This window comes from Salmo trutta, chromosome 3 (genome assembly GCF_901001165.1).
Source record: "Salmo trutta chromosome 3, fSalTru1.1, whole genome shotgun sequence".
Classification (NCBI taxonomy): domain Eukaryota; kingdom Metazoa; phylum Chordata; class Actinopteri; order Salmoniformes; family Salmonidae; genus Salmo; species Salmo trutta.
Window position 1 is genome coordinate 43592450 of NC_042959.1, and position 12039 is coordinate 43604488.

Sequence of the window (12039 nt, forward strand, 5' to 3'; positions counted from 1 at the left end):
TAATATAGGGCAATTAGGCCAGGCCTTATATCATGATTATAAAGACGTCTGTAAAACACATTGTATTTACATTGATTTCTTAATGCAAATTAAATGGATCAAGCAATTGTGTTGTTTTCTTGGAGCAATGTTATATGGGCAATTTCACTATTCATTGTCACTAAGTCCTGCAATATCTCCATAGCAACATTTACCTATATACAGTAGGCTTAGTGTTTAGCCATTATTGAATGCACAACACACTCTTCGAGTGCTATAACTACTGGTGCATGTTCAACAACATGCTTGCATAGCAGGTGCATGCTTTTGGCTACTTTAGCTATAGTCGGTTATACTCACTCTGTAGTAACTTCGGAAGTGTAAAAAGGCATTAATCTTGGAGAATACATCCGATCAATGTGCTTTCCGTTGTGATTGTTTGGACCATACCTAATGTTGCGAAACAACTTTGCTTGAAAAAGGGACCGCGCTTTCGTAAGAATTCTATAATGTAAGGTCAGTTACATCACTGGTACCCCTCTGTCTTGAGCTAGTGCCAACCAACAATGTATATAAACCCTGGATTGCTAATGCTATGTTTTGGCCATTGATAGGCTTTGAAGCCACCGGTCGGGCAAATTGGTATTCCCCAGTAGAAGCTGTCCTCCATATGAATGAATGGAATTCTACAGTCTTTCAATTTAATGTTAAGAACAAAATTACATGTATTTAAGTATTTTTTTGTTGTTGTAGTGGGGACAGTAACATTAATCTCAAAAATTATACTTGGAATAAAATGTTTTTATTTTTATGTTCAGCTCACATAATATAATTTAAAAGTGCAATACGGTGTCTGTAATAGAATAAACGTGGCAAACACTAATGTATACATTAATAAATGCATTTCTATAGCTTCCAAAATATATATATATTTTTACAACGGTGGGAGAGTGCCAAGATGGAGGCATGGGGGCCTATCAATCATCTAGTGTATATATAAATTATTGGTGCCAACCCAGTGCCGCCTGCATCCGTGCGTTCTGCTTTTCCCAAACCGGTTCAGGGTCAGCATTGCACCTCATAATGAATGCTTTTCAAACAGATTCATTGTAGTTCTGAAATCGTATTCAATAAATCCGTTTATTATAGCTTCCTGCTTATACATCCAATATCCTTACTGCACAGCCATACTGCAAGCGTGTGCACTCCAGCGGCTTCGTGGGCGCTCACGTCACTGGAGGTAGACTACAGTCTATTGGACAAATTGTACATGTTCAAACTTGGTCTGCTAAATTTATGGCAGAGCAATCTTATTCTGCTGAAGTGTGTGACTGAAAACCAGCCCTGGCCTGTTCTATAGCCTACATCGACATAAAATGAGCAGCTTTTAAATGCAATTTGTTAGAGGCCAGTTGGGCATGTGACTAGAATAACAACATTTGTGTCACGAGGGGGGAAAAAACATACCTTTTTGCATTTCAGCACATAGTCCTGGGCGTTGTCTACATATAAGGGCAAACGGAAAAATACAAATGGAAAAATATGACAAACACACAGTCCATCTGTGGAGGATCAAATACACTACTGTGACTGCACTTCTTGGAACATCCGGCCAATGATTGCTTCTGTTTTGAATAATAACTTGCATGCATGATTTTAGTTGGAGGCTTGTTTGGGTCTTATGTAATAGTTCAGCAAGAAGCCAATTATAATCTCAAAATCACCATGGCTACAGAGTAGAGAGAAAGAGAAGGCAGAAGCAGCCTGATCTCCCCCTCCTATATTTCAGGGATTAGCAGGAAATATGCAGACAGAAAATCTAAAGACTTTTCTAATATAAAAAGCCCTCAGATCCTGAATTTCAGCACAGGATTTACAACAAACACCACATCATTGATTTGGACTATATCTTCACACTGTTGAAATGACACTAGAGAGGAATAATCATCAGATCAGAGAATCTTAAAGGAAACCATTTCATTTCCTAATGGAGGATATAATAAGCATGTCAAGACAAACAATATCCATACAATGGATTTTGATGAACAGACATTGTGACAGTATTTGAAGAAAACATCTTGCTCAATAGTAAATCAGAGACCTGAGATGTCAATCATGGTGATGAATACTTTACCATAACAGATGACATTGTAAAGACAAGCCTCGAAAGCATAAACAGTTCACACAATTCAAAGGGACTCATTATGCTGTGAACTCACAGAACAATCATGGCCTGGCTGAAAGAAAACACCATGTATTTGTATCAAGCACTGAACTATAACTTTCTCAAATGCTTTGTGTTTTTCAGGTCCATTGCCTTTTCCTTCAGAGAACCTGTGTTGCAGCTGACCACTTATGACAACCCTCTCCCACGGTCAAGTCAGCTGTACCAGCGTCTGGCCTTAGCTTGGGCCACTATCACGGTGGGGTCTTCGGGGTCGTCCTCGTCAAGGTTCGGTTCCTCCTCGAGTTTGACCGCGTGCAGGGCGTAGTTGATGCTGGTGCTCTCTGTCCAGCTCCAGGCCCCTGACAGAGGGTTATACAGCATCCCTCGGATAGACTCCACATGGAAACCATCTGGGACGGAGTAGAGAGAGAGAGGAATAGGTCAGAGAGAAATAGAGAAAGAATGGGTGAGAAAGGGAGGATGAGAAATAAGAAAATGGGACAATTAAAAAGACAGAAAGCGAGAACGGATGAGAAAGAGAGCGAGAGACAGAGGGTCACACACACACACACACACACACACACACACAACCTATTGGAAAGTGAGAATGAAAGAATGAGACTGAGCCAAACAGACACCAGTATGCCTTCAAAAAAGAGGCACCAGCACAATAGTAAAATACCAAAGGGACAGTAGAAAGAGCTAAAAGGAGTGTGGAAGAGAAGTAGCAGCATGTGAATGAAGAGCAGGCAGACTCACTGGACTCTAGCAGGCGCTCCAGCTCCATGGGGCTGACAAACTTGTCCCAGTCATGAGTCCCGCTGGGCACGATACGTAGCACCTCCTCTGCTGCCACGATGGCCAGGGCATACGACAGCCGGGTCTTGTTGATGGTGGTGATGAAGAGGGAGCCTCCTGGCTGCACACAGGAGGGAGACCGTTACAACCCAGGGTTGTGTTCATTAGGCACCAAACCAGGAGAAACTACCTAGACTGGTACCTGGTCCAATACGAAATGCTAATTTTCCTTTTCCGTTGCAAAATGTTTTTGTTGTGTACACTAATGAATGTGATCCAACAGATGTGTGTTGCTTCGGATGGCTCTATTATTGTCAATTGAGAGGCAGCAACACAAGTTTGATAGATAAGAATTCAATAGGAAAAAAAACTACTGAAAGATCAGGTAAAGGGGACAGGCTTTGAATGCTTCATCTAACACAGAGACTGTACACACAACTGTAACAAGGAGAGATGAGAGCTGGTTTACATCTCAACCAATGAAGCTATTTTAAACATGACATTGTACAGAACAAATGATATTTATGATGGTCAGTGTTAAAAGAGCAGGTGAGAGATTTGGGCCAGAGAGTGAGAATCTGGATGCAATGGTATTAGAGGAGATTAGAAAGATTTGCGCTCCCTCAACTCATTTGTCCTCCAACACACTGACCCAGGAGATTGGAGGCATCTGGCCCTCGGACCGATAAAGAGGTCAACCCAAAAGATACAGTCGATAGTACAAATCACACACACCTGAACACCACGGATACCTCAATGAAGCGACTGTTCTCTCAGAGAGAACAGTCATGAGTGTGTGGAATGTGAGACGAGTCACATGACCCACCTTGAGCACCTGGTTGCAGCAGAGTGTGAAGGTTTCCAGGTCAGCCAGATGTTCCACCACCTCAGAGGCCACCACTGCATCAAACTGGCCCGCTCCTTGACCCCCCTTTTCAGAGAGCTCCTCCAGAGTGATGGCACGGTAGCGCACATTGCCACGCAGGTCTGGATCATGCCACGCATGTACCTCTGCTGTCCCAATACTGTCTGCCACCGGGTCAATGCCTAGTACATCTGCCCCCAGTCTACCCAAGGGCTGGGAGAAAGTGAGTTTATACATAGTGACTTCAGAAAGTATTCACACCCCTTGAATTTTTACACATTCTTAAGTTAAAGTAGGATTAAAATATATTTAATTGTCAAATTTTGTCAATGATCCCTACACACAATACCCTGTTATGTCAAAGCCGAAGAAAAATTGAACAATTTAAAAATGTTTAAGTAAAACATATATCTTGATTAAATAAGTATTCAACCCCCTGAGTCAATACATGTTATAAATCACCTTTGGCAGCGATTACAGCTGTGAGTGTTTTTGTGTAAGTCTTCAGGATATTTGCATACCGGGATTGTACAATATTTGCCCATTCTTTTTTAAATTATTCAAGCTCTGTCAAGTTGGTTGTTGATTATTGCTAGACAGCGATCATATCTTGCCATAGATTCTCAAGCGGATTTAAGTCAAAACTAACTAGGCCACTCAGGAAAATTCTGTCATCTTGGTAAGCAACTCCAGTGTATATTGTGCCTTGTGTTTTAGGTTATGGTCCTGCTGAAAGGTACATTTTTCTCCCAGTGTCTGGTGGAAAGCAGACTGAACCAGGATTTTCCTCTAGGATTTTGCCTGTGCTTAGCTCTATTCCATTTATTTTTATCCTAAATAACTCCCTAATCTTTGCCAAAGACAAGCATACCCAAAACATGATGCAGCCACCACCATGCTTGAAAATATGAAGAGTGGTACTCAGTGATGTGTTTGCCCCAAACATAACGCTTTGTATTCAGGACAAAAAGTTAATTTCTTTGCCACTTCTGCTACTCCGCTCTCCTCTTTTTTTGCCTTATTGCAAACAGGATGCATGTTTTAGAATATTTTTATTCTGTACAGGCTTCCTTTTCACTCTGTCATTGATGTTAGTATTGTGGAGTAACTACAATGTTGATCCATCCTCAGTTTTCTGCTATCACAGCCATTAAAATCATTGGCCTCATGGTGAAATCCCTGAGCAGTTTCCTTCCTCTCCGGTAACTGAGTTAAGAAGGACACCTGTATCTTTGTAGTGACTGGGTGTATTGATACACCATCCAAAGTGTAATTAATAACTTCCCCATGCTCAAAGGAATATTCAGTGTCTGCTTTTATTTTATTTAGAAGTAGGTGCCCTTCTTTGCGAGTTATTGGAAATCCTCCCTGGTCTCTGTGGTTGAATCTGTGCTTGAAATTCACATCTCGACTGAGGGACCTTACAGATAATTGTATGTGTGGGGTACAGAGATGGGGTAGTACATTTTTGTATGCTGTTGGCACCCGTGTTTACACCTTAGTGCTGCCTGCTCGCCCGCAGCCAATCCCTATTCTTCCACAGCTGATCGCTTCTGAAAATAATGTCCCTAACTACACGATTCTCTGAGACGGACTCATACAGTCCAAAGTCTAACAGACTGTGTGTGTGTTTCTGTCTGTGAGAGCTATATCAGACCTGAAGTTGTCTCCTCAAATCAAAAAAACTGCTGGTATGTGTTCACTTCAAATAAGAGCAAGGAAACAAAATGCAATCCTTTGTAGATGTGAAGTTATCAAAAACAAACAAACGACCAACTGTCCTTTCCACCAAACCCTGACCAGTCAAATTGAGAAGAAATATGAATGTAGTTGACATTTCAAACATTATTAGCAACTGGTAGAGCAAGGAAAAGGTTTGCATCACAAGCAGAATTGTACTGTACAGGCTACATTCAAAGTGAAGCTAAATCTGATTTGATAGCTTGCAATTGCAAAAATTGGAATTTCCAAGCAGCTGTATGGGGATAGGAGTCTGTTGTCCACAGCAGCATATCTATCTCATTCACACACACATAAAGACACTTTACCTCAGTGAGCAGCCCCCCTCCACAGCCTACGTCCAGTATTCTGAGCCCTGCCAGTGGTTTCCCCGGGCGCCGCCCTCCATGTGCATTCAAAAGATGATCCCTGAAAGAGGTCAACGCTGTGAACACACACTACCACTCTTTCCACCCCAACCCCAAAGTCATACAGTGCATTCAAAAGTATTCAGACCCCTTGAATTTTTCAACATTTTGTTATGTTACAGCTTTATTCTAAACTTGATTAAATTGTTTGTTCTCGATCTACACAAAATATCCCATAAAAAACAGATCACATTTCTATAAGTATTCAGACCCTTCACTCAGTACTTTGTTGAAGAACCTTTGGCAGAGATTACAGCTTCGAGTCTTCTTCGGTATGACGCTACAAGCTTGGCACACTTGCATTTGGAGAGTTTCTCCCATTCTTCTCTGCAGATCCTCTCAAGCTCTGTCAGGTTGGATGGGGAGCGTCGCTGCACAGCTATTTTCAGGTCTTTTCAGAGATGTTCGATCGGGTTCAAGTCCAGGCTCTGGATGGGCCACTAAAGGAGCCGGCCAGCTCTAGGAAGAGTCTTGGTGGTTCCAAACTTCTTCCATTTAAGAATGGAGGCCACTGTGTGGGGACCTTCAATGCCGCAAACATTTTTTGGTACCCTTCCCCAGATCTGTGCCTTGACACAATCCTGTCTCTGACAATTCCTTCAACCTCATGGCTTGGTTTTTGCTCCAACATGCACTGTCAACTGTGGGACCTTTATATAGACAGGTGTGCCTTTCCAAATCATGTCCAATCAATTGTATTTACCACAGGTGGACTCCAATCAAGGATGATCAATGGAAACAGGATGCACCCGAGCTCAATTTCAAGTCAGGTAGCAAAAGGTCTGAATACGTATGTAAATAAAAATACTTAAAAAAAAAAAAATTATGCATTGGCCAAAATGTCATAAGGAGGTAGTCAGACCTGACCATGTGGCAAATAAACTTTGATTTGATTCCTGCCATCCAGGACCTCTATTCCAGGTGGTGTCAGAGGGAGGCCCTAAAAATTGTCAAAGACTCCAGCCACCCTAGTCAGACTATTCTCTCTGCTACCGCACAGCAAGCTGTACCGGAGCGACCAGCTGGTGACACTGTCTGACTTATTTAGAATTCAAGGCACACTTAACCAGCATAGCTACCACACTCCGTAGCGATACGCCATCCCATATGGTTTGCGCTTAGTGGGACTATCATTTGTTTTTCAACCCAAAGCACACCTCCAGGCTGTGTAAGGGCTATTTGACCAAGAAGGAGAGTGATGGAGTGCTGCATCAGATGACCTGTCCTCCACAATCACCCGACCTCAACCAAATTGAGATGGTTTGGGATGAGTTGGACCGCAGAGTGAAGGAAAAGCAGTCAACAAGTACTCAGCATATGTGGGAACTCCTTCAAGAATGTTGGAAAAGCATTCCATGTGAAGCTGGTTGAGAGAATGCCAAGAGTGTGCAAAGTTGTCATCAAGGCAACTTTGAAGAACCTAAAATAAATTTTGATTTGTTTAACACTTGGTTGCTACATGATTCCATGTGTTATTTAATAGTTGATGTCTTCACTATTCTTCTACAATGTAGAAAATATAAAAAAATAAAGAAAAACCCGTGAATTAGTAGGTGTGTCCAAACTTTTGACTGGTACTGTATATTCACCAAAAAGAATACATGGGGGATTGGAAATGATGCAGAGAATTACTGATAGAAGCAATAATCTGCAATATTAAAGCTGATCGACCCCCTAAATTAAAAAAATATAGATGTTTAACAAAAAGCTATGATCCCTTATTGGATGTCCCTTGTTAAATCCACTTAAAAGCAGTGTAGATAAAGGGGAGGAGACGAGGCTTAAAAATCCTTCTTTAACCTGAGGCATAATGACAAAGTGAAAACATGTTTTTGGAAATTTGTGCACATTTGACAATACAGAAATATCTAATTCACATAAGTATTCACAGCACTGAGTCAATACTTTGTAGAAGGCTTTTTTGCAGCGATTACAGCTTTGAGTCGTCTTGGGTATGTCTATCAGCTTTGCACATCTGGATTTTTTTTTCTCCCATTCAAGAACTCGAACAGTCAAAAAATGTCAAATTCCTGCCTATCCCTAGTCTGTTTGTGTGTGTGCTCTCCATGTTTCCCCACACCTCCTGTTACAATCTCAATCCCCTTGGCTACACAGTCGTCAGGACAAACGCTGCCCTCCAATAATCCCCCAGCTAAATTACAACTTGAATCTCACAGCACCATCCCCTCCATCTCCATTCCCCTCCGTTGACCCCTACACTCTGGCTGCTGTCCCCCCAGGCAAGATGTACATGGAGTGGGCGAGGAGTCACATGTCCCCCTCATTACTGCCCTGCCACTGGGTCTCCCACAGCCTTGGCACAGAGAGTGGGAGAGAAAGCCTGCGAGGGCTGCAGGGAGAGAGCTTTAGCCTGGACGCCCTTCAGAAACTCTAACACTACCCATCCAGCCCATCTCACCACACAACTCTAATGCTTTTGATGAGGGACCATGTAGCCTACCGCTGCGCTTCCTTCTGGTTTCTGCTAGCAAGCTACACTAGCGTAAGTAAATAAACAAATAATATCCCCCCCCCAACAAAGGAGGATTCTGACGCTAAACCAACCAAATCAGTGCTGTTGTTCCCTCGTTTAAACAACCTGAGGGCAGAGACACATCAGTGTTGAGTCTGACATCCCTCAGTCACGCTGTCACCACTGAGACTCATCACCGCCGGATCAGACAGGAAGGAAAGGGATTTGCTACTGTAGGCTGGATGAATATAGCATATCTTATCAATTCGAAATACCCTCAGATTTGACAAGGCGGAATCAACTCTTTACATATCATCTGCCCTTGTATCATCCCTATCCATTAAAAAAAGACAATATTTTTGACCTACCTACTTCAGGCATTTCTCACTTCCGAGCTTTTTGGCTCAATGTAACATGGATCAACTTGGGTCTGTCAATAACTTGTACTGCCTGGCTCTGACATTTTAGCTCACATAACGAATGTCATCAGTGAAAGAGGTGCCCCTCTAGTAGGTGGAGGAGGGGCCGTACTGTGAGTGAGTGACACGGGGAGGAGGGAGACGGCAACCAACCAAGCTGACTCTCGCTATAGTAGACTAATAGCTGCCATAGCTATGATTAAGTAGTACCTGTCTTAACTGCATCAAACCCGGGAGAAGCTAGTTAAGCTAGCTAACGTTATCTAGCTAGGCTAACTGTGGCTGCAGTGCATGCGCTTTCTCATCCTACAGTTACAAAAATAGGCTCTATGACTGTAGCTTATTGCCTCTTTGATGATTTATGATTGGCCAACAACAAGCTACACACGCCACTCTCGTGAAAAGCAAGAGCATTATCATAATTTAACAAATCTCTCTCAGCAGTGTTCGGATCTGTATGGGCTCTTCCGGACAAGTCAGTTCAAATTACACATACATAGAGCCGTGACAATATCAGACCCATGACATTATTTAGAATTATGAAGCCAGACCCACTCAGGTCTCGGGTACATGTGGATCCGGGAAGATTTGTAACTGACTCCGACATGGATTCTACTTCTAAAATAGCCCTAAATCAGTGGATGATTGTGGCATGTTTAATATCCAAGTGGGTGAATAAACTACAGGCATACACACACGCACCGTATGAAAGGCACCCTGAGGTCATTCATTGAGTGGAGGGCTGCGAAGTCTCCCTGCTCGTTCCACCACTTGTTGGCGAGAAGCTGGAACCTCTTCACCTCATTTGGGTCCACAGTGGTCTTGGAGGCAGAGCGAATCCTACAGATGCAAAACAGTTGTCACCAAGCACTCAAATACTGACATGTATTAGACATTGGGGACGTCCCAGGTCGTCTCTATTGCAGTCACACAGCGTAGATCTCACAATGCCTGGGTCATATTCGTTAGTGCACACACCAGACCCAACAGCAGGATACACTGACTAAGGGGGCAGTGAGGGAACACAATTTTGGAGTGTTCATGCATTGGAATTATATTGAATTCTGCTTATATCACGCTATACTACATTAAACATCAAGTTAAAATGCTGAGACTCCGAGACCATTGATTGAGTGCTTTTGAAGTGACAGGTTGGTGAAAAATCTGTAGTCTATCGCCGTTGCACTGTAGTAGCACAATGGACAGTGCCCTACACACTTAAACAAGGCTATTTTGGTCATAAATATAGGCTACAAGATAGGGTAATTCACCCATTACAAACAGCCCATGTGAATGTCTTACCAAAATAATGCAAATTAAAATGCTGAAAGAAGTGACAGGTTGGTGCGAAATCGCCGCTGCGCTCCAACAGCACCATGGACAGCGCCCTACACACTACAGAAAGACCTTTGAAAACCCATTTGCTGAAATGACACTACTGGCTATGCAACCAAGATTTTGATTAAAACCAACCAGCTAGATTGTTTACATTTTCAGAAGAGTTTCAGCCTCTGTGATGCTCTGTGGAACTTGAGTAATCGATCATTGTATTCTCCCCGAAATCTTTCCCCTAAAATGCCAGTTGGATTAGTTGAACTTTCCTAGGGTGTAGCGTGCTTCTTCTGTGCTGACTGAACACAGTTGTCAAAGTGGATGTAGCTGTTGACACCCCACTCATGAGCCCTGTGATTTCTATTTTGAATATTGTGTGACATGTATGTGGCGTTGTGGGTTATGGTGCTAAACACCTTGCCAAGTTCCTTGTCTTTCGGAGAGTATATTCCATCATAGACAAAGTCCACTGCCACCCTCTACTCGACTCTTATGTCCAATGTCCCCCTCAGTGGTTACTGGTTTGAATTAAGGAAGTCAATGATGTCCACAATCGACAAAATTGTGCGATTTCTTGCCAGTTGCCCGTCATTAACAAGTGTTGACACCAATGTTCCCATAGCACTTCAAAATTGTTTCTTTTCACAGTGCATTTCAAATGCTCTTTGCTTGATGCGTGCCTAGCAAATCAAATCGTATTTGTCACATGTCTAGCAGATGTTATTGCGGGTGTAGCGAAATGCTTGTGTTTCTAGCTCCAACAGTGCAGTAATATCTAACAATTTCACAACAATACACACATCTAAAGTAAAGGAATGGAATTAAGAATATATAAATATTTGGGCGAGCAGTGTCAGATCCTTTGGTACCATCAATAGCATGCTTCTAGTTAGAATACCCAGCTTGGGTGAAGGCCTTGTCTGCGTTAGCATTGGACCCAACACAGAACTTTCGACATGGGAAACAAAATGACGCATCTGCCGTAACCGAGTATTCCAGCCACTCTCTTCCTATGAACCAGTTGCTATTAAGTTAAAGTTTCTGGATTGAAAACCTGCAGCTTGGGTAGGATTCTAAGCTAACCTGGGCTGGCTACTCTGTTCCAAGATCATCAGGAACAGTTGGAGGTGGAGGGGCTGTGGAGCCGTTATCCTGGTGGCGCTTGTGGAAGGGTGGATAAGCTCTGCATGTGGAGCTAGCTGAAGCGCGACACCATCATTGCGGCTAGGCTTGGCGGCGGCCTCAGTGGTTGACGCTGCTGCTCATTACTATCCTCCTTTTGGCTTTGTTTGGGTACTTTGGTAAACGCCCATTTCTGATATACATCGTGGCAGATCAGCTGGTTTGAGCTAGCTAAATAGGCTAAGGCTAATAAACATTTTTACAGCTAGCTAAGAAGCTAACTAAACTCTGTAGCGGTGGAGAGAGGAAGAGTTGAGTGAAGCAGCTTCGATGGTTAACATGACACCGCCCTTACAAATAAAAAATTACAGGCGGAGGCGTTAGAAACATACTATTTTTCCGTGCAAGCAGACATTCTGACGTAACCACCTTGAGCTACAGTGTAGCCTACGGTTTGTGTATTTCCTGTTATCGCTAATGGACTACAAAATATTATGTCCAATCTATAGGTAATCTGTCTTTCCTTCAACACCTCATGGCATGGAATCTCGCTGTAGACGGACCTAAATGTTGTTAGCCAATCAGACTGTGTTGTTACCAGTTCCCAGTAGCCTACATCAGACAATCAATAAGAGTTGTGTCCATGGCTTTCAGTTGAATAGAGGAGTTCAAACGGTGCTATTAGGGATCCTTGGGATGTCCCTTCAGTCGAATAGAGCCGTTTTCCAGATGGTCCT

At 42.8% G+C, this 12039-nt stretch overlaps 1 protein-coding gene across 1 annotated transcript; it reads right to left on the minus strand.

The window, feature by feature from the left end:
- Positions 1-1100: 1100 nt before the first annotated feature.
- On the minus strand, positions 1101-11437 carry LOC115175724 (ubiquinone biosynthesis O-methyltransferase, mitochondrial). The gene is made up of 6 exons (XM_029735191.1): positions 11264-11437; positions 9551-9688; positions 5858-5957; positions 3771-4022; positions 2906-3065; positions 1101-2556 (listed from the first exon to the last, which is right to left on the minus strand). The coding sequence occupies exons 1-6, from the start codon at positions 11290-11292 to the stop codon at positions 2360-2362; spliced, it is 876 nt and encodes a 291-aa protein (XP_029591051.1). The 5' UTR covers positions 11293-11437; the 3' UTR covers positions 1101-2359.
- Between the last annotated feature and the right edge of the window lie 602 nt (positions 11438-12039).